At 62.8% G+C, this 26,065-nt stretch overlaps 1 protein-coding gene and 1 long non-coding RNA gene across 4 annotated transcripts; one reads left to right on the plus strand and one right to left on the minus strand.

The window, feature by feature from the left end:
• The first annotated feature begins 1,939 nt into the window (after positions 1-1,939).
• Positions 1,940-23,192, plus strand: REXO1 (RNA exonuclease 1 homolog). Of its 2 annotated transcripts, XM_004286342.4 has the most exons (16): positions 1,953-2,486; positions 12,187-13,913; positions 14,882-14,986; positions 16,311-16,521; positions 18,322-18,485; positions 18,635-18,766; positions 18,831-18,954; positions 19,492-19,605; positions 19,714-19,851; positions 19,968-20,081; positions 20,674-20,747; positions 20,971-21,081; positions 21,497-21,612; positions 21,779-21,917; positions 22,104-22,224; positions 22,303-23,192. In XM_004286342.4, the coding sequence occupies exons 1-16, from the start codon at positions 2,330-2,332 to the stop codon at positions 22,389-22,391; spliced, it is 3,636 nt and encodes a 1,211-aa protein (XP_004286390.1). In that variant the 5' UTR covers positions 1,953-2,329; the 3' UTR covers positions 22,392-23,192. The 2 variants fall into 2 exon arrangements, with proteins under 2 accessions (XP_033273450.1, XP_004286390.1); XM_033417559.2 differs by lacking the exons at positions 20,674-20,747; positions 20,971-21,081; positions 21,497-21,612; ... (1 more) ...; positions 22,104-22,224; positions 22,303-23,192 and adding an exon at positions 20,188-20,667 and having other exon boundaries at positions 1,940-2,486.
• A 603-nt stretch (positions 23,193-23,795) lies between these two features.
• Positions 23,796-25,584, minus strand: LOC125964033 (uncharacterized). Of its 2 annotated transcripts, none has more exons than XR_007476548.1 (2): positions 24,702-25,584; positions 23,796-24,177 (listed from the first exon to the last, which is right to left on the minus strand). It is a non-coding gene; the product is annotated as an uncharacterized LOC125964033 (long non-coding RNA). The 2 variants fall into 2 exon arrangements; XR_007476549.1 differs by having other exon boundaries at positions 23,796-24,268.
• Positions 25,585-26,065: the final 481 nt, after the last annotated feature.

Here is a 26,065-nt window from a genome sequence, read left to right on the forward strand (position 1 = left end):
GGTCGCACTCCCACGTGCCCCAGAAACAGCTCGAAGATGCCCCCTCTGCCTCCTGGACGCTTCATTGGCAGGTGGCCTCGGGACCCCTGGCCCTCCTCCCCAGGTGTGCTGAGGACACCCCCTGGTCCATGCCAGCTGGGCCTCACCCTCAACTCCAGGCCCGGAATGTTCTTACCCCTGCCCCCAGTCTGCCTTGGTCGGCTTCCCTTCATCACTGCAGCTTCATCTTTCCAGGTGTACAGGCCAAAATCTTTGGGGTCACCCGTGACTCCCCTCTTTGTCTCACCACCCACATCCAGTCCACCCGGAAATCTCCCTAGAGCTCTACCTTCAAAACATATCCAGAATCCACCCACTTCTCCCCCCTCCTCGGCCTCCACCTGGTCCCACCTCATCATGGCCCACCTGGACCAGCATGGCCTCCCCTGTGGTCCTTGACTCCCACCCTAGCTCCTGACAGTCTGTCCACCCTGTAGTGGCCACAGGGCGCCAGTGAGCACCTGTACCAGGTCCAGTCCCTCCTCTGCCCATAGGCCTGCAAGGTTCCCACCTCCCTGGGGATAAAAGCCCATGCTCTCCCCGTGGCCCACAGGGATCTGCACGACCTGCCCCGTCCCCTTCCTGCCCTCCCCTCCTCCCTCTCTGCCCCTTGCTCACTCTGCTCCAGACACATGGACCTTCTGGCTGTTCCTCCAACATGCTAGGCCCGGCCCTGCCCCAGGGTCTTTGCACGGGCTATGCCCTCTTCCTGGAAAGCCCCTCCCCCAGATGCCTGCTTAACTTCCTCATTCGCTTCCTTAGAACTGCTCAAATCCCACCTTTCCCATAGGACTATGTGAACCACCCCTTGTCCCAGCCCCCTACTCTGTTCTACTTCCCCGTCATAGCACTTTTTACCTTGTATCAAGATATTTACTGATTTCCTGTTGTCTGTCTGTCTGCATCTGTAATGCTACAGCCACCAGGGTGGGGATCTTTGCTTTGTTCAGGAGCCCACCCTCCTGTTGGCAATGGAGGAGAGGCATTGAGAGACCCCTGGGGTGAGGGGTCTCAAGCCCATATGTCTGCAGGGCCAGGTGGCTGAGGTAGGGAGAGAGGTGGGTTGGGAGTGCGGGGAGGTGACCTGCACAGACTACCGCCTGCTCACAGGAGGATCCTTGGTAATTGCCAGCTGGTGGACAGGCTGGGAATTGTAGTTGTATGTGACATCTCCCTACATTTTAAAAATGGGCAACAGGGCTTCCCTGGTGGCGCAGTGGTTGAGAATCCGCCTGCCGATGCAGGCGACGCGGGTTCTTGCCCCGGTCCGGGAAGATCCCACATGCCGCGGAGCGGCTTGGCCCGTGAGCCATGGCCGCTGAGCCTGCACATCCGGAGCCTGTGTTCCGCAACGGGAGGGGCCACAACAGTGAGAGGCCGGTGTACCGCAAAAAAAAAAAAAAAAAAAAAGGGCAACAGGCAAATTTACATCATTTGAAAAACTAGTACTGAAACAAAACTGGTACTCAGATACACACATGTTCACAACAGCACAATTCACAATAGACAAAAGGCAGAAACAATCCGAATGTCCATCATTTGATGAATGCATAAAATACGATTTAGGGCAGGGCCTTGGTATACAGTAGGTGCTCAATATTTGATGGATAAATGAGTGAATTGGAACAGGTCTCCTCTGGTAGACCTGGGGATTAGACTGCTGACAAGAGTCCAGGTGGGAGAAATGAAGCGCTTATTGCCAGTCAACCAGGGAGGAGTTGAGTTTCAGAGCCTGAACTGGGTAACTCAGGTGAGGGTTCCCAGGTGCAGGTGAGATGCGCCCGCAGGACTCGAATCGACCCGCAGAGGGCGCTTTAGGGGGACAAGCTAATAGAACGCAAATTGAATGCAAATGAGCCGCAGCCGAGCCGTGTGGGGCGTTTTTTTTTAATCAGGCGCGCCTTGGACAGCCCAGGTGCCGCAGGGGCCTGGGGCTGAAGATGGTGCTTCTGCCGCCGCAGAGGCCCGGGCGGCGGCGGCGGCAAGACACCCGGAAGCCGCAGGCAGGGCAGCCTGCGCCCCCCATCACTCCCTCCGCAGCCGCCTGTCCCAGGCCAGGGGTCCGTGACCCACCTCGGTCCCGCGGGAGCAGGCGTTTCTGATCAGGCGCACTTCGGGCAGCCGCTCCCGGGGTCCCTTGCGGCGTCGTCCCGGGGGCCTCCGGGGACCTCGGAGCAAGATGGCGGCGGCGGCGGGGTCCGTGAGCTGCGGGCGGCGGCGACCGCGGCGCCAGTGAGGGGGCCCGGGGGCCCGGGCGGGTCCGGGCCGGGGCCCCGGCGCGGGACGGACCATGCTACGCTCCACCGGCTTCTTCCGGACCATCGACTGCCCCTATTGGGCCGGGGCGCCTGGGGGACCCTGCCGGCGGCCCTACTGCCACTTCCGACACCGCGGGGCCCGGGGTCCGGGCGCACCTGGCGAAGGCGGAGCGGCGCCCCCCGCAGCAGGTAATGTCTACGCGCCCGCCCCGGGCTCCGTTCCCTGGCGCGGGCCTGGACCCCAGCGCCCGGGTTTCCATGGTTTCCTGTTCCCCGCTCAGCCCTCTCCCTGCATGGTCGCGGGCTTCGTCCCCCCAAGCCGGGACCACCCACCCCGGGGCCCAGTGCCAGTCGCGGGACCTCTGTAAGCCACCGTTTCCATGAGTGTAAAACGTAAACAATGGGAGGACCTGCTCTCCTAGAGGTGTCGCGAGGGTGGAGCGCGCGGGGATCGGGAAATGAGCGCGGCTGACACTGGTCTGCAGGCCCGGGACTCCTGCCCGGGGAACCGTTCCCGCCGCCTCCCCGGCCCGGGGTGTTGGTTGCAGCCGTTGTTTATTTCCGCGCTTCCTCTCGCGCCGCGCCTCTGCTCGTGGCCGCTCCTGTTTACTACAGCGGAGTCGAGAGGGTCTTGTTTAGCGGTCGCCGACTGTGTGTCGAGCCTGGTGTGTCATGCCAGGGTTAGGGAGTGAGTCAAACCCGGTTGACTGTGTGTTGTGTGTGTTTTGGGGTCGGGGACCGCCTTCCTAGAGAACGCTCAGAGACTGCGCATCCCATCAGCGTGGTGATTATCAATGTCATGGCAGAGTTCGGTGAGAGCTGTCAGGGGGCAGGCAGTGCTTCTCGTAGGAAGTGTGGGCCTTGAGCCGAGACGTGAAGAACGGGGGCAAAAAGAGGGACATCACAAGGAAAGGCCCGCCGGGAGGATCGAGTGTGGTGTCATTCTTTCCGAGGGGAATTCAGGCTCCCGCTGTGGCCCCTGTCCTCCGGGACTGGCTCCCCCTTTCCATCAGGGCCCAGATTTCCCCCATAAGGCACTGGTCCTTGTCTCAGAGTCTTCTTACTTGAAGAGAGGGGCGTCATTGCTAGGATGAAACCATAGGACTGTTTTCCCAGTTTGCTAGAAAAAAAAAAAGGTAGAATTTTTTTCAAATTTCCACTGTAAATTTGCTCAGACCGCTGGCCCCTGTAGCCCAGTGTTTGCTACAAGGTCGGGCTCCACACCTGCGCTGGGCTCTAGCCTGCGTCTCAGGAACCTTCCCTCGAAGAGGGAAGACAGACGTGCACGCAGGTGCCTGAGCTTCAGGTCTGGGAGAGGGGAAGGGGGTGAGTGGGAGGCCTCTCGGTGGTCACCCTGTCACAGGGCAGTTTCTCACTCCATCTGTTGAGTTATTGGCGTGGTGTGTGGCGTTCTGTAAAGAGCCCCTGGTGTCTGGGTTCCTCACTGTCAGGACAGACCGGGCGGGCCGGCTCCCTGAGACCCCGGGACTGACTCTTCTGCAGGCCCACAGGTGGCCTTCCAGCCGTCTGCGCTCTGGGGCGCTGACTTCTCTTCCCGTGCATTTCTCTCGTGCCAAGTCAGTCTCTTGATTGCTTCCTACACCACAAATGGCCATTTTCCCAAAGGATCGTTTTTGAGAATCCATTCGGTTGATGTAGCCCTGTCTGCTTCACTTTCCCGCAGGAAAAAGTGCAGCTGCCTACCCCTGACCCCAGTGTGTCTGCATTTTCCTTTTGCAGGTGAGAATAAGCAGCCCTCTTCCCATCACAGAGGGCGGGGCCTGGGGGGGCGTGCTCTGGTTACCTTCTGGTCGAGGGCTACCTTGCCCTGCAGAGAGGCAGGGGCAGATCCCAGCCTGGCCTCTTTCTCGCTGCGGGGCCTCTCTGACACTCTCTTTCCTTCTCTGTGGCGTGCTCGTGGGCCAGGGGGAGTGTGTGCCTAGACCTCCCCCACCCCTTCAGCTCCCATTGCTCCAGATTTTGACAAACCCACTTCCCATCGGGCTTGGAGAGACTGCAAAAATCCAGGCTTTGGGGGTCCACTTTTGACCAGATAGGCACGGCCCAAGCACAGGTGTTTTGGCAAGGGTGGGCTGCGCAAGGATGCTGAGGTGCTGGGTGATGGCCACCTGCAGGGAGGATGTGGGGGTCCCTGTGTAGCCCAGCACCTCTGGCCTTGGGTTGATGGCCTCCTGAGGGCTGGGTGGGCATCCCGTTCTTCCCGGCCCTCAAATCTGCCCTCCTGTGCTCCAGGGTCCCCACCTTGGCACTCAGCTGGGGGATGCCCAGTTACCGCCACGCACCCTCAGTCGTGCTCTTTAACCAGTGGTAGGGACGATTGTCCCCATTTTAGGGACAAGGAGACAGGCCCAGAGAGGGGAAGCCACGCACCTGTGTACACATGGCTGGTAAGTGGGGGACACGGGGTTGATCTGGACTGTCAGGCCCTTGCCCCTCACCACCGACGGCCGATTCCTGCTGCCTGACACATGTGGGACCTGGGCACCTGGGTACCCATTACATGTGGGCTCAGTGCTGTGCCCTGAGGCTGGGAGGTAACAGTGAGAGCTGGGAAAGACGGTATAGCAGGGCCTGAGCACTGAAACCTTCCAAGGATGGGCCGGAAGGAGGCTGGAAGGCGGGGGTGGCCCCAGCTGGGTGGCAGTGGCAGCTCCCTGGGCAACCCGCTCCCCGGGGTCTCAGATTTAGGCCTCGGCAGCGGCCCCTTGTGGTCTGGAATCCTGAGAGCAAGCCCTGCTTCTCCAGGGAAGGTCGCAGCCAGGAGTCAGGCAGGGAAGGGAGGGTGCAGCCAGAGAAACGAGTGCTTCCAGCAGAGGGTGGGTTTTGTTTGATTTTCTCCGCGAGCTGACTTGGAACAGGAGGGGGCAGCAGCCCCTGCAGTATCACTGCCCCGGGCCGCTGGCCACGCTGCCCCTTAGCTGCCTCCCCCGTGGGCTGGGTGCCAGCAGCTTTCCCACTGCCCTGATGACAGTGCTTTCCTCGGTTTGACACTTTCTCTTCCAGAGTGAACTGCCGTGTGCACTTCCCTCCCTCCCCTTCCTGGGAGAGAACTGATACTGAGAAAACCTCAGCAGAGAGCAGAATCGCCTTTGTGTCTGGAGGCCCAGCCAGGGTACTTGAGGACCTGGGAGGGATTTTCCTAGCTGGTTGTCAGGTGTGGTCTTTGGTCAGGCCAGCCACGGCCTCTCACTTCATCGGGGGGTCGGGGGGAGCTATGAAGAATAGCAGAAACTGGGGACATGGGGGGTTATCCTCTGGGCCAGTCCTGGGCACTTTGAGGTGTGGAGCAGCCTCCCTGGTCACAGCCCCTCGATGCCAGCAGCCCCCCCAGTCACAACGTGCACAGATGTCAGATGTCCCCAGACGTGGCCCAGTGTCCCCTGGGGGGGCGGGATCACCCTGGGTGAGACCCCCTGGTCATAGGCTGCTTCTTGCTGAGGCCACTTTTTTTTATTTAAAGTCTCCTCTCTGCCCCTCCCAGGGAACTGTGTGCCCAGGTGCAGCTCCAGCCCCAGGGAGCCCGGGCCACCAGGCTCAGAGGACAGAAGCTGTGGCCTCCCAGAGGAGGGGCCTTCACTGCCATCCCGTGGGTGGTTCTCTTGTTCTATTCTTGACTTTTTTGTAAAGAGAGAGTAGAGGAGAGGTACTGTTGGATTTTCAGAGCAGAGTTCGTCTCTTACACCAGGATGAGAAGAATCTAGGTTGTATTTGTGGTTCAGCCCCACCCAGATGCAGCCCTTGTCTTCGGGGGCAGTGTCCCAGCCAGCGGCAGCCTGGACACGTTGTCTCTCCATTCAGAGCACTTTTTTTTCTGGACTTGGAGAATGTTCATTTTAAAACCACTAGAGAATGCCGCAAAGTCAAAGGAAAGATGTTTCGTATGTTGTCGCAAGTCCTGCATCTGCCGGCTTGTTGTGCGTCCTCCCAGCCTCAGAAACAAAAGGCTCTGTGTCTCTTTTCTGTACTCGTGACCCTGCCTCACTGGTGAAGTTGCATTCTTTTGTGGAGGCTCCAGAGACTCCAGTGAGGTGAGAGGCCGTCCCCAGGCCTGCGGCCCCTCTTCAAGCACTTGGGGAACTTTAAAAACCTGCCTTCTTGCCCAGATCCAGGCTTGGGACACTTGAATAAGGGTACATCTGCCCTTAAAGCTGTTTTTGGTATTTTAGGATTCTTTGCTTCGTGTCAGTAAAGCAGTGTCTCTCACCGTGGACAGTCCTGATCCCCTGGGGGACACAGGGCGATACAGGGACATCTGCGGTTGTCATGACTTGGGGGTGCTCCTGGCAACAAGGGGGCGAGGGCCAGGGATGCTGCTCAGTGCCCGCGGGTGCCCAGGATGGCCCCCTTCCCCTACACACACAGACTTTTCCAGCCCCAAACGTCAGTGGTGCCAGGTGACATGGAGCAGCCTGATCAGTGTCCCAGCACCTGGCCCCTTTCGTATTTGAGAATAGGACAGGAGGGCTGGCCACGCCTGCAGGGAGCCAAGAACCCCGAGAATCGTCGCCGCCCCAGCTCCTCCGGCTCTGGAGGTGAGGCAGGGCGGCCCAGGCACCCAGGTTGGGGTGGACAGGGACAGCACCCTGCTGGGAGAGCTCAGAGGACCACGTGGGTGCCCGAGTATACCCCCCACCCCCAGAGCATCCTCCAGAGAAGAGGTACAGGCGCCACAGCTGGCTTTCAGCCCTGCAGGTGGAGTAGGGCCTCAGATGAAGACCTTTTGGCTCCACCTTCCGTTGTGCGAAGAGCCTGGCGTCAGTTACTTCTGCAAAACGGGGTCGCGACGCAGACCCTCTACACACAGTGCGCCTCTCTCGTCTCAGCTGTGCTGCGCAATGCTCCTGCTTTGCCGTCCTCCTCCACTCCCATTCTGCCCTCAGAATCCCCCACACAGGATCATTTCCAGTGACGAGCGAGTGCTGGGTGCATAGGAATTTGGATTATTATTATTTAAGCTGTCCAAGTGCGGAAGGTAGACTTCTGCTGGTCTGATCTGACTCAAAGCAAAACCTGGAACGCTAAAGAGGAAAAGTGCGGAAGGAGGATCACGGGAGCTGGGAGGTGGTCAGGGCAGATCCGGCCGGAGCCCCACAGGGTTGTCTCCTGGTCCCCTGTCCTCCTTGGTGGTGGCAGGTCCTCAGGCTCCTGTGGTAGCCAGTCTGCCCTTTGAAGAAGCAGGCACATGTGCCAGTGGTTTTAGGGCGCTGGGTCCGTGGCTTCCTCTGAGCACTGAGGCTTTCTGTAAAGGGCCATGTGGAGCACCCTGCCCCCGAGGGCTGCGCGGGTGGCAGGCAGTGTCGAAAGCCCAGGAATGTTGCTGGGGGAACTGCCCTCCTGCCTGCTGCTGTAGTTGCTGGGGGGAGCAGGACGGGTGGCTGATGGACCTGGGTGCTCTGGGGGCTGGGACTTGGCCATCTCACAAGCTGTGGCCTCAGCCTGGGCATGCACGCGGGCACGGCACAGCTTCTGTGTCGTCCGTAAAATCAGGAGCTGGCTCTGGGGCCTTCCAAGGGCTCTTCTGGGTCTGTCTGAATTCAGTACTTATCTGGGGACCAGGCTGTGGGGACTCTGCAAGGGAAGGAGGGATGTCCAGCAGCACAGATAACGGTCCAGAGTCCGGGAGAGCGAGCCGTTGGCACCTGAGGTTGCAGGGAGTCGGGCGAGTATCCCCAAGCAAGCAGTTACCGAGCTGGGCTTTGAAGGATGAATAGAAGTTTGCCTAGTGGCTGGAAGTGGAATGTCCTCCATTCTTTATGCCTTTGAGGCCTCTGCCACTTGGGTAGCTTCCTGGGGCAGGGCTGGTCTAGTTGCTCTTCTTCGACTCATCCTTGTGTCCTGCTTACCTCTCGTGTGGCGGGATGGTGTCTGTCTTCTCCTGGCCCCCCTGCCCACCCCCTTGTGTTGTGACCGTCCCCTGGGTTGGAGGAGTCCCCGCTGATGTCTAATCAGAGCACAAGTGGGCGGGGGGTAGGGGTGGGACCACTGTGTGCTTCTTGTCTTTGGAGGTACAGTGGGGAGGAGGGGTGGGGTGATGGGGAGTCTTTCGGGGCCCAGAAAGGATCGCGCGGCGCTGGGTCTTCTGGTCTGGGGGCGGGGAGCCAGGGTTTGGGGTTAGGCAGATCCCTCACCCGCTGCCCTAGACCCAGCCTCCTCTCTCCTCTGTGAGGGGGGCTGATGCGAGCAGGGCGAACGTAGAGATTAAAGGGGAAGGCCTCGGAGCCGGCTGGGTGGGGGTCACGTGCCTCCCAGTGGGGTCTTCACGCTCATGTGTCTGCTCATTTTCGCTTGTTAATCTTACGTGCAGCTAGAGCTTGTGGGCCGGGCGTCTGCGCAGTTATGGAAGGGTGCGGAGTGTTTTCTGGAATGGAAGGGCGTGGTGGGAGCAGAGAGGAGCAGGGGGAAGGCTTGGAGGGGTTGGAGGTGGCCACCACCCCGTGTTGTCCTTCGACCCGCCGTGGGCTCTGCGTGATCCGTTCCCTGAGCGCTGTGGCCCCGAGTGTTTGCTTTTCCCGGCGTGGAGGTGGGGCAGCTGGCCTGGGCCCCGCTGTGCCGGATGCTGCTCAGAGCTGGTGATCAGAGCCGGTCGGGACTGGGTCACTGGGAGAGTGTCCAGCAGCACCAGAGCCGGGAGTGGGAGCTGGTGCACACAGAACTGGGCACAGGGACGGCTGAAGAAGGCTCGGCCCCATGAGCTGGCCGGGAGCCTTCCCAAGGGGCGTCCTTCAAGCGGTGGCCCACCTGGGCAGGCCCTTGGCCTTGTGGGTGTCCCTCTAGTGGCAGTAGCCAACCCCTTCCTTGCCCTGGGCTGGGGGCAGGAACTTCTGAGAGTGTAACCCCAGCAGCCAGGCCTTCAAGGTGCTTTTCCAGTCATCCCGAGGTTCGCCCCCTTTCCGAAAAACAGCCTAATTAATCTTGTTTACCAAAGGCATGCTTCCCTGGTGCAAGCCCCGAAGGAGCTCCCATTGGCTCCCAGCCAGGTTAACTCCCCAGTAACGGGGAGGTGCTTCTGAGGTGCTCCCACGGCCATTCCTGACCTCTCGAGGGTCACCTGTCGAGTCGCTTGTAAAACATTTTCTTGGGGAGCTTCTCCAGTTCCTACCGGTCCCTGAGGCGGGGTACGGCGGGGGCGCTAGGTAGCATCACAGATATCTTCTCCATTTGCCCGCCTCCCCCCACGAGCCTCCAGTAGCCTTGGCAGGGGCTTGGGGCTGCAGCTCCAGGGACCAAGCTCTGGGCCCCATGCACTAGCTTCTGAGCTACAGGGGGCTGCTGCCGAGCCCCTGGCAGCTGTGTCCTTGATGCGGCTAGACCTGTCTGGAGCTCCTCGGGCTGGTGATTTGGCCTTATGGTACCTTGGGGACACTGAGGCCCTGGAGGGGAGGGTGTTGGCCTAGACCGGCTCACGCCCACCTTGGGCTGTTTCTTTTGCTTTTTGGTGTAGCCTGATGGGGTGTGAGGAGGCAGCCTCCCCTGGGACTGAAAACACCCCACGCTGACAGAGCTCCTGGAAGCTCAGATCTAAGGGGCTGGGGGCTGGGTCCCAGGGCACCTCCTTCCTCTCCTTTCTTCCAAAGCACAGACTTGTTTGTGGGTGCATCCCTTTCAAAATGCAAAGTGCAGGGGTTTGAACTCTGCCCTTACTTGGGAAGGGCTAGAGGCACTCCTGGGTGATTTGCATGTTGTCTGTGGCCCTTTGTGACCTGTTCCAGAGCAGGTCAGAGGTGGGGAAGGACCCCCATCCATTTGATCCTCACCCTGCCCTGCCCACCTCTCCTGGGGGAGGGCATTCCCACCAGCTGGGCCCTTGCTCCTGTCCCCCACCTAGGGGAGCCGGCTGGGGTGGGAGCCATCTTGGCCTCAGGAGGGAGGTTGGGAGTGAGGTGGGTTGGGCTGGAGGCCCCCTGAGACCGGCAAGACCCGACCCACCCCTCACTTGAGATGCCCTGTAAGTGCCCCCTGGCTTGTGTCCTGGGCCCTCCACTCCGAGGGGACGGCGTGCGGGGGCGCTGGCTCTTCTGTTCATCCGGGCGGGTGGTGGGCTAGGGGTGGGTCTGCTTTAGTGCCTTCGGACCCGTTGAGGGTTAGGGTGGGCTGGGAAGAGGGCCCTGGATCTCGCTGTTGGGGTTTCTAGCCTTTCCTCTCTGTGGTGCCTTCACCTTGAACCTTGTGGGGGGGCAGAGGGCCCAGTGGCTGTGTGTCCTGACCTGTCCCCCACTCCGCCCTTCACCCTGGCATCCTCAGCTGGGAGGTGGGGGCCTGAAGTGACTGCTCCCCGGCACCCCAGTCCCGCTGCCCCCTGCGGCCTCTGCAGCTTGGTTTTACCTCCCCATCTATAACCAGCAGCCTGGGTGTGTCCTCGGTGTTCTGAAGCACAGATGTACGCGCGTGTCCTTTCTCCTTTCTAAGCGTTGTTTGAGAAATAGGTTCCAAGGTACAAGCCAGACAACAGGCCTGCAGTGGGCCCCACCTTGGGCCCCCAGGCGGCCCAGGCCCAGCCACTGGCCCCGGCAGTGCCGGGTTCTCTGGTGCTTCATCAGTGATGCGTGCGTTTCCCGGGGCTTCTGCAGCAAGACCCCACTCACCGGTGCCTTAAAACAACACAGGGTTTTTCCTCTGGTGGTTCTGGAGCTCAGAGGTCCAAAGTGGGTCTCCCTGGGCTACAGTCCAGGTGTGGGCATGGCTTATCCCATCTGGAGGTTCTGGGAGAATTGGCTGTTACTTTGCTAACCAGAAAGCACCAAATCGATCCACTTTTCTGCCAGAGGTTTTACAGATTATGTCTGGCAGACGCTCTAACAATGAACCGTCTCTACGTTCTGGAATATTTGAACACGTTATCCTTTCTCAGAACGTTGGGCTTTATTTGCTTACATCTTACTGAGAATTTCCGCATCTCTGTCCTGAGTCTCCCGTGAGCTTCGTGTCAACGTGGGTGGTATTGGGGTTGGACTGGTCTCGTGGAATACACCCTGGAGCCAGGTAGCCCGCCAGCCGCTCCGCCACCCCTGTTCAGCTTGATACAAACCTAAGTGTGTCCTGTGCCCGCCTTGCCGTCCGCCCCACTTCGTGCTTCCCCAACATTGCCCATTGCCGGAACGTCTTTCACGCCGTGGCGCTGTTCCCTGGACATCATCGTGCCTCGCTTCCCCCGTGAGATGTGCTGTGCTGTCCTTCGTCCACCCCACCCGCTGCCCCTTCCCAGTGGACGCTTCGGGGCTTTCTGTGTCCTCACTGGTACACACGCAGCCGGTGGAGTTCTCTGTGGGCGAGAGTGCGTGTGGGGGACAGAGCCCTAAAGGCGCTGTCACCAGGCAGGGCCGTGTGCATCCGCCTGTCCACCCGCTGCTGTGGGTGGGCTGTGTCGGCCCCGCCTCCCGCTCCCTCTCGCACCCCTGTCGCCCCCCAGTCAGGCGTCTGTGCGCTCTGCGCTTTCTGCCCTGGCTCGGTGTCCGGCCTCCCCGGCTGCAGGGAGCAGCGTGGTGTGTCTTCAGTGTGGGCTGGGCCCTGGGGAGAAGCCACCCTCTCGCCCAGCTCCCCAGGCCTCACCATCCCCTGTCCCAGGCAGTGAAGTCCCCGGGATCTTGTGGCCTCCTCTGGGGCCTGGGCTCTGTGCCCTCACCCTACCTGGCAGCCTCTTCGGGGCAGGACCTGCAGGGAGGGGCCCTCTGGAAACCCTGACTTGCTGCTGGAGCCTTGGTGGGGGTCGGCCGGAGGTCTGGCCCCCGGTAGGTTCTGGAGGCTGGTACTCTGCTCTTACTTGCTGGCACCTGGGGTCGAGGCCCGGGACGAGGCAGTGACCGGTCATTGGCTCGTCTGGCCTGCTGCTATAGCCACCTGCTCATTGCTGTTTTCTCCCTCTCCGTTTCAGGGCTCGGTTATGACCCGTACAACCCCGAGCTGCCCAAGCCCCCTGCCCAGAGGGAGAATGGCGCCCTGGGCAGAGGTGCCGAGCCCCGCTCAGACATCCTGGAGCTGGAGCTGGTCAACCAGGCCATCGAGGCCGTGCGCTCTGAGGTGGAGCTGGAGCAGAGGCGCTACCGGGAGCTCCTGGAGACGGCCCGGGAGCATGGCTCGGCCGAGGCCCCCGCCCTGGCGCCCCACGGCCCCACTGCCGGCCTGGATGGGGACACCTTCTCTCTATCCTTCGAATACAACCCCGGCGGCCGTGGCCTGTTAAGCCCCGATGCCAGCTACCAGCCCACGCCTCTGGCCAGCCCCACCGAGCCTGGCACCAAGTACTCGCTGGCCTCTCTGGACCGGGGTCAGGGCCATGGTGGAGGGGCTGGTGGCACCCTGGAGTACGTCCCCAAGGCCGTGGGCCAGCCCCGGCGGTATGGCCGCCCCATCTCCAGCGGCAAGTACGTGGTGGACAACTCCAAGCCATCTACAGACCTGGAATACGACCCCCTGTCCAACTTCTCCGCCCGCCTGCTCAGCAGGGCCAGCACCAAGGACGACAGGGCCCCCAAGCGGCCCCGGGGCTCCCGCGGCAGTGAGCCCTACACACCTGCACCCAAGAAGCCCTGTGACCCCTTCGGCGGCTGCGACGCCAGGTTCTCAGACTCTGACGATGATACCGCTGCTGCTCCGGGTGACAGGCTCGCCACCGCCAGCCCCCCGAGAGCCCGAGTGGGCCCTGAGAGCAAGGCCCTGGGGAAGCCGGGCTCTAGGGAGGGCCCAGAGCCTGAGGAGGGCAGCCTTCGGGAGACCAAGGAGATGGCCGTGCAGTACGACGTGGGGGACCTCGGTCAGCCTGCCAAGGGCCCAGGCGGGCTGCCTCCTGCCAAGCCCAGTTCCCCGGGCAGGGCCTCGCAGGAGCGCAGCAGCCCCAAGGAGGGGAGACCCAAGAAGAAGAAAAGCGGGGGGCCGCCGGCCGCCGGCCGCAAGGATGGTGTCGGGAAGACAGGCAGGGGTCAAGATGGAGAGCATGGGAGGCCAGCCGAGAAGCCCTGTGTGGACAGGAGGGGCCCGCGGGCCGGCAGCCCCCGGTACAGGGCGGAGCGGCCCCAAGGGACCAAGAAGAAGCCATCTTCAGCCACTCCGGTGGCCAGCTCAGGGAAAGGCCGGCCCGAGGGGCCGGGATCGCGGCCCAGCCCCGCACAAGGGGCTGCCCACCAGCTGCCAGACAGGACGGGCAGGAAGACCCCGTCAGGGAAGCTGGCACAGCGGAAGGCCCGCTCGCTGGATGAGGGTGCCCCCCGGGGTGCCCCCAAGCTGCCGAGGCGGGCCCTGAGCCACGCCGAGCTCTTCGGGGATGAGAGCGAGGACGAGGACCCGGGGCCCGAGGCGCCCACCCCGCGGCCGCCCGCCCTCCCCAGCCTCAGCTGCAGCTCCGATTCCGACTCGGACTCCAGCCTGGGCCTCTGTGGCACGCAGGGGCCGCCCAAACGCCTCAAGGCCTCCCCACCCCCGTCGGCCAGCCGGTCCTCCCCTCCCCGCCCCTCCTCCTCCTCCTCGGGGGCGGGCTCCGACGTGGACTACTCGGCCCTGGAGAAGGAGGTCGACTTTGACTCCGACCCCATGGAGGAGTGCCTGCGCATTTTCAACGAGTCCACCGCTGTCAAGACGGAAGACAAGGGCCGCCTGGCCCGGCAGGTGAGGGCGGGCTGGGCTCGGGCAGCCGGGCTCCTTCCTGGCTTCCCCCGTAACTGGAGTCCCAGCGCCTGGTGGAGACGGCTCGCTCAGCGTCGGCCTCTCAACTCGTTCAGAATTCAGGACCCCTCGCTGGCTGCCTGCTGCCCCCCTGCACCCCGTCCAGAAAGAGGACGCTGGCTTATGGCCCACCCAGCGGGGTTCCCACGGCAGCCTTCTGAGAGCATCCCGGCCAAGGGGTATCAGGCACCACCATCCCGCCTTCCCCAGCCCTCTCTCCCCACTGAAGCGTTGCTTCTCCCCTGCCTCTCTTGCCTCTCCCCTCCTCCCTCCTTCCCCGGCTTCCCCCCCCCCCCCGCAACCCGTCCCTGACCCCCCCAAACTCAGCCAGCCTCCACCTTTCTGGTCTCCTGCTGCAGTGTCCCCACCTCGCCACCAGAGGGAGCTTGCTCTAAACAAAGCAGGCTGAGCCAGTCAGTCCCTGCAGAGAACCTGCGGCTTCTGAGGGATCCCAGGGTGGGACCCTGGCCCCGCCCCTTACTGCCTCCATTAGTGCCCCACCCTGTTCTTGGCCCTTTGCTTTTCTGATTTCTTCCCCTTCATTCCCACGATTCTGAGCTTGTCCCTGTGCTGGCTGGGTGGGAGGGGAGCAAGAGGCAGGCGTGAGCGTGGGCTGGGCCAAGTCTGCAGAACTCACCATCCGCAGGGCCTGGGAGGGGGGCCCGGGGTTCAGGCAGCAACTGGGGGCCTTGGCTCCGGGGCGCCAAGTCTGTTTGCTCACCTGGGAGGTGGGGCAGATGCCCCAAATCGCATCTCTAGACGCGGCAGCCCTCCCTCAGCACGGTACTGTCTTCCACCCACTACTCGGGCCTGGGAGTCAGATCCTCCGCGTGCTGCGGGCCAGGGTGAGAAGAGCCGCAGCATCGGTGTGTGTGTGGGGGGCCTCGCTGAGGGCCGGATGTGTGTCTCAGCCCCCCAAGGAGGAGAAGACCGAGGAACAGGGGCACTCGGGGCTGACCACTCTGTTTCCTGGGCAGAAGAGGAGGATCTCTCACCTCTCCAAGCAAGGCAAGGAGGTAAGGGAGGGCCCGCTTCTGGGTCCTGGGTAGAGGCTGGCAGGGGGGAGATGGGCCTCGCTCTCCCTTGCCCATGGGTGCCTCTGGCAGCCGTGGATCCAGCACTGCCTGTGTCCTGCAGAAAAATGCCAGGGACCCACGTCCAGTCATCAAGTTGCGCTTAGTGCGCAGAGTGGGGCACAGAACAGGGACAGCGAGATGAGGGGCAGCCCTCCAGCAGGGTCGCACTGCCCCATCCCAGTCCCAGTTCAGAGGTACGCTGTGTGATCTTGGGCAAGTGGCGTGACCTCTCTGAGCCTAGGTTTCCTCCCTTGTGGTCCAGAGACAGGATCAATTGTCAGTCACTATGGGGCTGCTCAGTTAGTTAGCACAGGGAAGGCTGGAGCAGAAGACAGGGCTCCTGGCTGAAGAACTGCAGGTGATCCAATCACCAGACCCCTGCCCCACCCGGATGGGGATTTTGGAAGTACAGTTCAGAGAAGATTGGATCAAGCAGGATCTAATCTAGGTGCTGGGGGTTCCCACCCACTCTGTGTCTATATAAGGGCTGAGAGCACAGTCTGGGCACTTAGAAGCCAGGACAGCAGGGCTGGGAAGGGACCTGGGAGAGTGAAGCATCATGGTGAATTTGAGAGCCGAAGCACCAAGCTGGTTCCCTCCCGGGTATCTGCAGACTTGGGGGGAAGCTAGTTGGTGCCTTCCAGGGTATCAGCAAACTCAGAAGACCAGCTGGTTCCCTCCGGGACCCCTGCACACTCAGGAGGAGGAGAGCTGGTTCCCTCCGGGACCCCTGCAAACTCAGGAGGAGGAGAGCTGGTTCCCTCCGGGGCCCCTGCACACTCAGGAGGAGGAGAGCTGGTTCCCTCCGGGACCCCTGCACACTCAGGAGGAGGAGAGCTGGTTCCCTCCGGGACCCCTGCACACTCAGGAGGAGGAGAGCTGGTTCCCTCCGGGGCCCCTGCACACTCAGGAGGAGGAGAGCTGGTTCCCTCCGGGGCCCCTGCACACTCAGGAGGAGGAGAGCTGGTTCCCTCCGGGGCCCCTGCACACTCAGGAGGAGGAGAGCTGGTTCCCTCCGGGGCCCCTGCACACTCAGCAGGAGGAGAGCTGGTTCCCTCCGGGGCCCCTGCACACTCAGGAGGAGGAGAGCTGGTTCCCTCCGGGACCCCTGCACATTCAGGAGGAGGCTTCTGAGGTGGCCTGCTCCATCCCAGCCCTGGAGCACCTGCCGCCCGCCCCACAGTACTACCTCTCTCCTGACACCCCTCGAGGCCTGCTCTGGGTACCTCTGATGTGCAGTCTGGACTTGAAATTTGTCACCCAGGCGGAACCCACAAGCAGAGGCCCAGCGCCTCCTACCCGTCCCCCGACTGCCCAGGAGGTGTGCTACCGCCGGGCCCAGCAGGCACAGAGGGAGTCAGCCAGCCGGCTCCAGGCTGCCCAGCCGCTGGCCGAGAAGCAGTCCTCCATGCACATCTCAGCCCCCGGAGAGAAGAGGAGGATTGCCCACGTCCCCAACCCCCTCCTGGCTGCAGGTGGGTCCCAGGGTTGTGGTCTCGGGAGTGCTTCTTGTCCAGCAGGAGGACCCCAAGGCTGGGCTCCTTTTATGCCAGTATTGGTGGCCTTGAGCAGGGTCTGGCTGCATCTCGGTGATTATATGTCAAACGGGGATAAAAGTCTCCCAGCTGTGTGGGAGGCTGAGGCAGGCCTGTTGTGGCGCCCGGCGGCTCTGGGCCTCTGTGGGCTTTGGTGTTAGCAGTGGGGCGGGCCGTAGGGAGTCTGAGGGGTGTCTTCCTCTCTTCCCTGTCTGTCCACCAGCCCCAGAGGTCTGCCTGTGACTCCGCTCTGCCCCTGCTGTCTGCTCTGTTGGGGGCTCCCACCCAGGTGTGGCTTGCACCTGGTAAGGTGTTAATGGGGGGGGTGGTCCTGGAGGCCTTCACCCTTGAGTCAAGCCAGCTGATCTGGGGTGGGAGTTAGGGGCTGGTTTTCCTCCCCCTCCCACCCTGAGGGCCACTTTCCCCCCACTTGGGCTTGTCTGAAAGCTGGGTTGCCCTTCAGCAGTCCGATGCGTGAGGTGCTCAGTGGTGTGTCTGGGGCTGAGGACGTGGGACAGGAGCCGGGGCTCTGCAGCCACCTGGAGGCTCGTTCAGATGCAGTCGTTTGCCCCCTTGGACCAGGGGGACCCTTACTGTCTGAACAGCTGCCTGGGATGTCCTTCCTGCTAGTTCCAAGACCCCTTTGAGGAGCCAGCCCCGAGGAGACGGCTCCACACGCTGGTCCTGCGGATACAGGCTTCCGCAGGCCTCCTTGGTTTCCCTGGGTGCTAGAGCCTCCTTCAGGAGAAGCTGGCCAGATCCCCATCCTTCCCCCTGCCCCAGGATGCTGGAGGGAGCGCTTACAGCCAGGCGGCTTGTCAGCCAGGGGCTCTATCTCCGGCATGGGTTTTAGCAGTTGTTTGGCCCTGGGGATGTGAACAGAGATCGACCTGAGCTGTGGACCTGAGACGCACACTCTCAAAAGCCTGCACCTGCTCTCAGGTTGTCTGGTCATCACCGATGGCTTGGGACAGTCCTGCCACCGTTGTCACTGCACGCGCTGTGGTGGGGTGGCGGCTCTCCTGAGCCCCAGGGGGACTCACCTGTCATCCGATGCCTCATGCTCCAGATGACCGTAAAAGCGTTCCTTCCTCCGTCACTGAAAAGTGTGCATTCTTAGAGCCGAGGCCGGTCGGCAGCTGGCCGCCTTTGTGGCCCGAGAGGCTGGGCCTGGTGTGGGCCCCGCCGCTCTGTATCTGTGCCTCGGTCTCCTTGCTGCTCCTGTCCTTCCTCGGGGCTGAGCCCTCCCGCCACCCCACCCACCCTCCGAGCCCTTGGAAACAGCCCTGCTGGTGGTCACAGGAGACTGTCTGATTTGTGACCTCATCAAAGAGAGAGACAGAACAGAGGTCGCTGGGGGCAGGCTGGCCGGTCACAGTGAGCAGGCCCTCTGCCCAGGAGCCAGGGCCTTTCGTCCCTCACACTTGAGTGCCTCGGGGTCGGGGCCGCAGCATGTGGCAGAGGCTCCCCTCACCCCCCCGCCACTTGCAGGGCCACCCCAGTGGCGACCTTGCCTGAGCTGGCCTCCGAAGCCCCGTTTTCGTCGCGTCCCCTCTCGATGGACTTGCCCGAAAGCTGATAGAGCCTAATGGCGTTCCACAGCCCACAGGCCAGACCCCGGCCCTTCTGCCTGTGCCCCAAGACGCACGTCCTGCTGGCACTGAACGGCCGCAGCTGCCTGGTGCTCTGCAGCTATGGGCGTGCTCTCCTCCCGTACTCACGTCCCCCGTCCCCCTCCAGCCCCTACAGGTGCCAAGAGGACCCTCTCGGCCGGCAGCAGCCAGCCCCCCAATGGCCCCGAGCCGGGCAGCCAGCCCCTGAAGACGCGTACGTTGTCGGGCATGGCGTCCAAGACTACCGCCACCGTGGCCCCCAAGCGTGTGGCGCACAGTCCATCCTTACAGGTGAGCCCTCTGCTTAGCTTACCTCTCCCTGCTCCCCTGTTGTTTCCATTTAACCCGTAGCCTTACTCCTTCAAGCAGTTTCAGTTTGCAGACCCTGAGCGGGGTGCAGATGGGAGCGTGCCACGCTCTGCTGGTCTCTGTTCCCCTAGAGTTTAAAGAAGCCCGTTATCCCAAAAGAGTTCGGGGGCAAAGTTCCCACTGTCATCCGCCAGCGCTATCTCAACCTGTTCATTGAAGAGTGCCTCAAGTTTTGCTCTTCTAACCAGGAAGCCATAGAGAAGGTGCGTGGGGCGGGGCTGGTGGGAGGCGGGGCTGGGCTGGGCTGAGCCGAGTGTCCTCCTGCAGGCGCTCAACGAGGAGAAGGTGGCCTACGACCGGAGCCCCAGCAAGAACATCTACCTGAACGTGGCCGTGAACACCCTCAAGAAGCTGCGCGGCCTGGGCCCTGGCACCGGGCCTGGTCTCAACAGTAAGTCGCCTCCGGAGGACCGGGGCCCAGCCTTCCCCGGGCCACCGGCAGGTTGTCAGACAAAGGCTCTGCGCGCCAGCCACCCGGTTGCCAGGCTCCTGTCAGGATGGCGCTGGGCCCATGCCCTCAGAACAGCCTCCTCTCGCTGTTAACCGCCCTCCTCAGCGAGCCGAGGGCCACCACTAATGGGGGCCTCTTCAAAGCGCAAAGCAGGGGGGCATTTCCTGAGCCCTCTCGAAGGATGCATTAGCGCCTGTCTGCTCCGCCTGCTCTCCGGTTCGGCCCGCTTCCCTGGCAGGCAGCTGCGCACAGCGCCCGAGGTGGCCATCAGAGCCTGTGTAGAGTCCTTTCCCTTCCTTCTCCAAGGGGTGAAGACCCCCGGGGGGTCCAGGGGCGGTGGAGGGGCTGCCGGGCAGCCTGCTGCTCCCCAAAGAGTGCACATCACAGGAGGTCAGGCCGTCCCCTTCTGGAGGAGGGTGGAGGAGCACTTGTGAGGGCTGAGGTCTGAACCTCGTTTACCCTCCCCTCCCCTTCCAGAACCCAGCGGCCGGAGGGTGGTGTCCCATGAAGTGGTGCTGGGGGGCAAGTTGGCTGCCAAGACCAGCTTTTCGCTCAGCCGTCCCAGCAGCCCCCGCGTGGAGGATCTGAAAGGTGAGCTTGGCTCTCCAGGTGCGGCCCCTGGAGGCTCTCCCACCCTCCCCGGCCACTGGGTCCAGCCTCAGCCCGGCTGGGGGCTGACCCCCTCTCCCCTGTCCCCAGGGGCCACCCTGTACAGCCGCCTCAAGGAGTACCTGCTCACCGAGGCCCAGCTCAAGGAGAACGGCTACCCCTTCCCGCACCCCGAGAAGCCAGGGGGCGCTGTCATCTTCACGGCCGAGGAGAAGAAGCCCAAGGACTGTGAGTACCTCCTGCGCCACCGCCCTTGGGGCGGAGGGGCCATCTGGGGACAGGGAACGCCAGGCCCAGGCTGGCCTGACGCATCGCCCTTTCTCCTGCCCCGTCCCCACTCGCAGCCGCCTGCAGGGTCTGCTGCCGCTGCGGCGCCGAGTACCTCGTGTCCTCCTCCGGCCGCTGCGTGCGCGATGAGGAGTGTTACTACCACTGGGGGCGGCTCCGCCGGAACCGAGGTGAGACCCCTGCTGGGCCGGGCTGGCGCCAGCTCTGACCATTTGTAACTTTTTTCTGTTGGTTGTTCTTCATGGGAAAAGTAACACAAAGGTCTTCCTGTGACAGTGTTCCCGGGTAGATAAAAGGAAGGCCTCCCACCCCATGAGGCCCCCACGCATCCTTTCCACGACTGTCCCCATGGAACGACGTGGGCGGTTCTGCCCCAGTGGGAACAAAGCGTTCGTCCTGTCCTGCGGCTGCTTGTTTCATTTTGTCGCCGGTGTGGCCAAATTCCCTCTCCTGGGAACACACGGGGTGGAGCTGCCGGCTGGCCGCCCGCAGACACGTCTCTGGGTGGGCAGGCCTCCCTGGGGGCCGCGCCAGGCGTGTCCTCACTACCAAGTGCGAAGGGCTTGCGCTAAGCCTGGGCAGGGCGGTGGGTCTGCGAGCTGTCCTGGCCCCTCACTGCCTGGTCGGGCCTGGCGCCCTTCCAGGGAAGGGCACTGGGAAGCCCCTGCCCGGCGCAGGCAAACCAGCTGGCATTTGTAGTTCCCTGCGGGAGGCTTGGGCCCAGGGCATCAAGGAGGTCTGCTGACCGCGTCTCCCTTGCAGTGGCAGGGGGCTGGGAGACTCAGTACACATGCTGCTCGGCCGCCATCGGCTCCACCGGCTGTCAGGTCGCCAAGGTAGGTGTCCTGGGCCCTTCCTCGTCCTGGGAAGCCCCTCCCCGATTCTGGCCAGAGCCCTGACCTCTGAGCTGCCCTTTTCCCATCCTTGATCTACCTGCCTGGTCTGGGGGCTTTGGGAAGAGGTGGACAGTCTGAAAGCCACCAGCACAGCACAGCCCCCTGAGCCCGGCCTTGCCCTTCCGAGCCTGCTGCCCTGACCTTCCTTCCCTCCCACCCTCAGCAACACGTGCAGGACGGCCGGAAGGAAAACCTCGAAGGGTTTGTGAAGACCTTTGAGAAAGAACTTTCAGGAGATGCACACCCAGGAGTCTACGCCCTCGACTGTGAAATGGTGAGGCGGCCCGGCTGCCCAGCGGGGCTGACCCAGTCTCTCTACCCAGAGCCTCGGGCCAGCGCAGGTGCCGGGATAAGAGCATGAACGGCAGCCGGGCCCACCTGCCCGCTGAGCACCCGTCACAGCCTTGCCTGTGCCCGAGGGCCTGGCACACAAGGTCCACCTTGGCTCTCGGAGGCTGTGTGGGCCTCATGAGCACAGCTCTGGCTTTGGGAGGGTGCCTGGGCTCATGCCCCCTCCGACCCGCAGAGAAGCCCCGGAAGGCCTCTGGCCTGGTTTCCGTATCTGAGAGTGGGAGCTGAGCCTCCGCCCGCAGGGTTCAGGGACAGGGTGGCCTAGGCGGGAGTGCTGGTGTGCAGGGCGGGGAGGGCCACCGGGTGCTCCATCTGAGGCCTGTCCTCTGGCCCCGCAGTCTTACACCACGTATGGCCTGGAGCTGACGCGCGTCACGGTGGTGGACACAGAGCTCCAGGTTGTGTATGATACCTTCGTCAGGCCGGACAATGAGATCGTCGACTATAACACTAGGTGTGCCCCTCCCACCCTGACCCCCGACCCCTTGACCAAGGAGCTGGGAGCCCTGGCAGGACCCCCATTCCCCACCACGGCCCAGCCTTCCTGCCCGCAGCCCAGCCCCGGGTTGGGGTCCCCGTGCCCTCCCCAGCTCCCTAAGGCCTCCATCCTCCCACCCCAGGTTTTCAGGGGTGACTGAGGCCGACCTCACGGACACGAGCATCTCGCTGCGGGACGTCCAGGCCGTCTTGCTGAGCATGTTCAGTTCAGACACCATCCTCATCGGCCACAGCCTGGAGAGCGACCTGCTGGCCTTGAAGGTACCCGCCTGCCTCGTCTTCGGCTCTCTGAGGGTCCTCAGAGGGTGGGTGGGGCCGTCTGGGGCCCGCTGCCCTCAGCCCAGGGCGGAAGCTGTAGGGTCGGGGAACAGGCACTCGGCGTCCCCCTCCCCCCTTTGCCACCCCAGCCCTCCTGTGGTCCGTGACCGCCCACCCGCCCGCCCGCAGGTCATCCATAGCACCGTGGTGGACACGTCCGTGTTATTCCCGCATCGCCTGGGCCTCCCCTACAAGCGCTCCCTGCGGAATCTCATGGCCGACTACCTCAGACAGATCATCCAGGACAATGGTGAGTGCCGGGCCGTGGGGCCGCGGGGGCCACGGGAGCCGTGGGCTCCCTGCCCTGATGCATTTGTCTGCCCTGCAGTGGACGGGCACAGCTCCAGTGAGGACGCCAGCGCCTGCATGCACCTGGTGATCTGGAAGATCCGCGAAGACGCCAAGACCAAGCGGTGACCGCCGCCTGCCCGCCCGCCCACCCGCCCGCCTCTCCTGCCGCCCCGGCCCGTTCTCTACCCCAGGCCTCTTCCAAAACAGTGCAATAAATCTTGAGATCTAACCCTGTCCACATCGCCAAGACACAGAAAACCGAGAGAACGGGACAAGGCGGAGACCACGAGAGCCCAACGCCGAGACTGACCCCGGAGCCCCGAGCCCCCGCCGCACCCCGTCGCCCATCCCTGTCTCTCTGCCCCAGACCTCTGTCCTCTGGAGACTGCTGCTGACTCGACGGGCGAGGCCAGGGCCCTCCCGCCCGGCACCTCCAGCGGGCCCTGCTCGTGCCACAGGCAGCGAGACCACCTGCCCCTGCTCCTTCTCGTGGGCGGGGGGGGCGGCTGGGCAGGCTTGTCGAGGGTTTGTTTGTGACAGGAGTTGTCTTTTTATTTTGTATTGTTATTTTTATTATTTGTAATTTAAACCTGATAACTTGCACAGTTGTCTTCCCCCACCTGGAGGAGCAAGGCCCTGGTGCTGCCTTCCCTCCCGGGGGACGGGGGTAGGGCTGGGAGTGGAGCACCGGCACCCCGGCAGCCGCCAGGACCTGGGAGTTCTGGGAACCAAGCCAGCCCCTCCATCAGCCCCCAGGGCCTTGCCTTCTGGACACCCCAGGGCCCATCAGCCTCTGGACACTTGTCTTCCCGCCAGAGCCCCGCCCTCCTCGGGGGGCTGTCTGTAAAGGCCCGCAGTGCCCCAGTTCCTGCATCCCCTCTCCCCCACCCCCAGGCAGGGGCAGAATAAACGTTTGTATGGATTTTAGAGCTCATGGCGTCTGGAGGTGTTCTTGGTGCCAGGTGTGGCTCTACACACACAGTGGAGGTCACCATCACCCGTAACGGGGAATCAGGAATGGGACCTTGCTGTCCCTCACAAAAAACAGCCCAGTGCTCGGGTTGCCCCCAGGACCAGTGTCCAGAGCAGACCAGGGCCCCATGCTTCCAGCCCCTCGGCGTTCCGTGACAGTGGGGCCAGCAGCCAGGCCCTGGGACTGGAGTTGCCTTGCCCACTCATGAGGTGGGGCCTGCGTACGGGGCTGGGAGTGGGGAGACCCCGGCCACCGCTGCATGTTCCCTGTCTGAGCAGCTAACTTGGGAAGGGAAGGGCAGCCACTGGGTAAAGCAAAAAGTGAAGCCCAAAGAGCCTCATGGGTCGGGGAGATGCTGGGGGGCCCCAGGTCCCTGTGCAGGAGCACAAAGGTGCTGGAAGGAGGGCTGCCTGGAGGAGGCCCCCTTGCCACTCCACTTCCGCAGAAGTTCCTCTGGCTTTTGCTAAAGGCCAAGAGGGCAGGCTCCCATCTGAGGACACAGCAGCCAGGGCTGCAGAGTTCCCAGGGGGCGTCGACTGAAAAATACAAGACCTGAAAGCTGTGAGTTATGTTTTATTCCAGGAACTTACTGAGGACTGTAGCCCAAGACATTGCCTCTCATATAGCTCTGAGGAACTGTTCCTCGGAGTTTTTGCTGAAAAAAACCCCATAGAGTCAAACATCAAAAGGTTCCTGCTAATCACAAAAAGCTGACATCTCTAGTTAATGATTGCAGTGCTTTTCTGTGTATGGGAAGATGCTAGATGCTGTCTGGGCTCACTGAAATCATTCCTTGGATATGCACTTCAGCTATCCAGGGCCAGTATCTGGTTCTTCTCCATCCTGAATCCCCTCACGGCGCACCACTGTGGGGAAGGGGGGTGGCGCTGCAGTGGCAGAAGGCTTGATGGTGAGCAACATTCTCTGTCCACAGGGGCCCTGAGGGGAGGGTTCTTGGTGAAGTCACGCCTCTGCCACCATCGTGTCCCTCCGGGGCTGTTCTTGTGACCAGTTGACTTTCCCCCACCCTCTGTGAACAAGGAGTGTTCTTCTAAAGAAAGGATGCAGGCAGCATCCCAGGAGCCCCGTTTCTGTGTGGTCTGTCCCCCTCCCCAGAGTATGAGTGCCCCAGGGAGGCCTTGGGCAGTTGGGGGAGGAGCTCCCGGGTGTGTGTGGGGGGGGTTGGGGGGGGTGCAAGCTTTCAGCTTGCCAAAACTGCTGCCTCTTGGAGGCCAAAGAGCCTTTGCAAACTCGCTGCTTGGGAAACTCCTCTCCCTCTGTCACCGTCCCAGGGGGGAGAACCGATCCCGACCCCCTCCTCACAGGCGCCCACCGGGTGAGGTGTCTCCTAAAGGCTGTTAGAGCAGTTTGTCCAAGACACTCCCCGCAGTGTCTTTCTCTGTAACCGCTGGGTAGGGCTGGATGAACGTTTCTCCAGTGAATGAAGGAAAGGAGAGGTTTACCTGGCATCCCCCAGAGGCCGCTGGGTGTGCAGGTCTTCCCAAGAAATGGGAGTGGGAGGCTGCTGCTCTGATGGGGACGGTCAGCTCCTGGGTGCTGTCACCATCCCCATCATTCATTCCTTCACCCAACATCAGCTCAGAGGGGATGCCCGTGCCCCAGGCAGGGCACAGTCAGACAGGCACCCTCGGTCTGTTGGGTGGCGGCTGGGCCAGAGGGAGAGAGCAACCCCGAGGCTGGGGAGAAAGGGTGGTGGAGGTGTCCAGTACCTTCCTACTTTCTGCGCTTCAGAGGGTTCCTAAAAGAATATGAAAAACAGAGCTTAATCACCTCCCCTGAACCCCCAAGTTTGACCCTCCTAGGAGGACCCTACCTTCAGTAGCGCCTCCCACACACCCTCCCCGCCCTGGCTCAAGTCCCCCATCTCCGGCCTGGACGCTGCCCCAGCCTCATCGCTGTCTCCCACCCCTGTCACCACCTCCAGGAAGGCCCCCGGAGTCCCGGCCGCGTGCTGGGTAGACACACACCGGGCTAGAACCCTGTGGGCTTCTTCCTGGCGGGATGATCTCTGGTTCTAACAGCCTCCCCCAGCCTGAAGTCCAACACTGTACCTGCGCGTACGACATGCTCGCTGAACTGGAACGCGCACACAGCTCAGACTCACGCTCCGCATACCTGCGATTACCTCTCCGTCCTTTCTCCGCCCCTAGCCTCTCCCCCGCACACACACCCGGCCCCGCCCAGCTTCAGCCGGGTCCAGCCCACCCCCGCCAGCGACTGGCTCCTTAATTCCCAGGCCCAGATTAAGACTCCATCCCGCCCCAGCTCCTCGAGGTCACGCTCGGTCCCGCCTTAGGCCCCGCCCCTTTTGGCCCTGTTAGGCAAGGCCTAGCTCGGCCCCGCCTCTGTCCCGCCCCACCTTCTGTCTTGGCCCCACCCCTGGGGTCCCGCCCCGCCCCCTCTACCCCGGCCCCACCTTCCACCCTGGCCCCGCCCTCGGCCCCCTGCATTCTGCCCGGGCCCGCCCCTAGGCCCCAACCTTCCGCCCCGCGCCCGCGCCGCCCGTTTCAGGCCCGTTTCAGGCCCGTTGGCACCGGGCTAACAGCTCCACCACGTCCGTCGCCCTGGACGCCTGCGGACCGCCCCAGGAGGCCCGGCCCCGCCTGCCCCGGCCCGCGCAGGTGAGAGGCGGCGCTCCCGCAGCTGTGCGTCCCCGGGCGCCCGCGCACCCTCTCTGGACTCCGCCCGGCCTGAGGGCGGGAGGACGCAGCCGCGGCGGTGGGGGCGCCCCCTAGAGGTTCGCGTGGGCCAAGGTTCGGACGGGCGCCGGAGCGCCTGTGTCGTGTGGGCCCGGATATCCAGGTGC

Source organism: Orcinus orca, chromosome 3, assembly GCF_937001465.1.
Source record: "Orcinus orca chromosome 3, mOrcOrc1.1, whole genome shotgun sequence".
Classification (NCBI taxonomy): domain Eukaryota; kingdom Metazoa; phylum Chordata; class Mammalia; order Artiodactyla; family Delphinidae; genus Orcinus; species Orcinus orca.

What these genes read in the sequence shown, in the direction of transcription:
- REXO1 (XM_004286342.4), top strand. Translation starts at nt 2,330, where the DNA reads ATGCTACGCTCCACCGGCTTCTTCCGGACCATCGACTGCCCCTATTGG. An exon ending in ACCAGGAAGCCATAGAGAAG is followed by an intron (nt 18,767 to 18,830) that starts GTGCGTGGGGCG and finishes GTCCTCCTGCAG; the next exon opens with GCGCTCAACGAGGAGAAGGT. An exon ending in CCGGCTGTCAGGTCGCCAAG is followed by an intron (nt 20,748 to 20,970) that starts GTAGGTGTCCTG and finishes TCCCACCCTCAG; the next exon opens with CAACACGTGCAGGACGGCCG.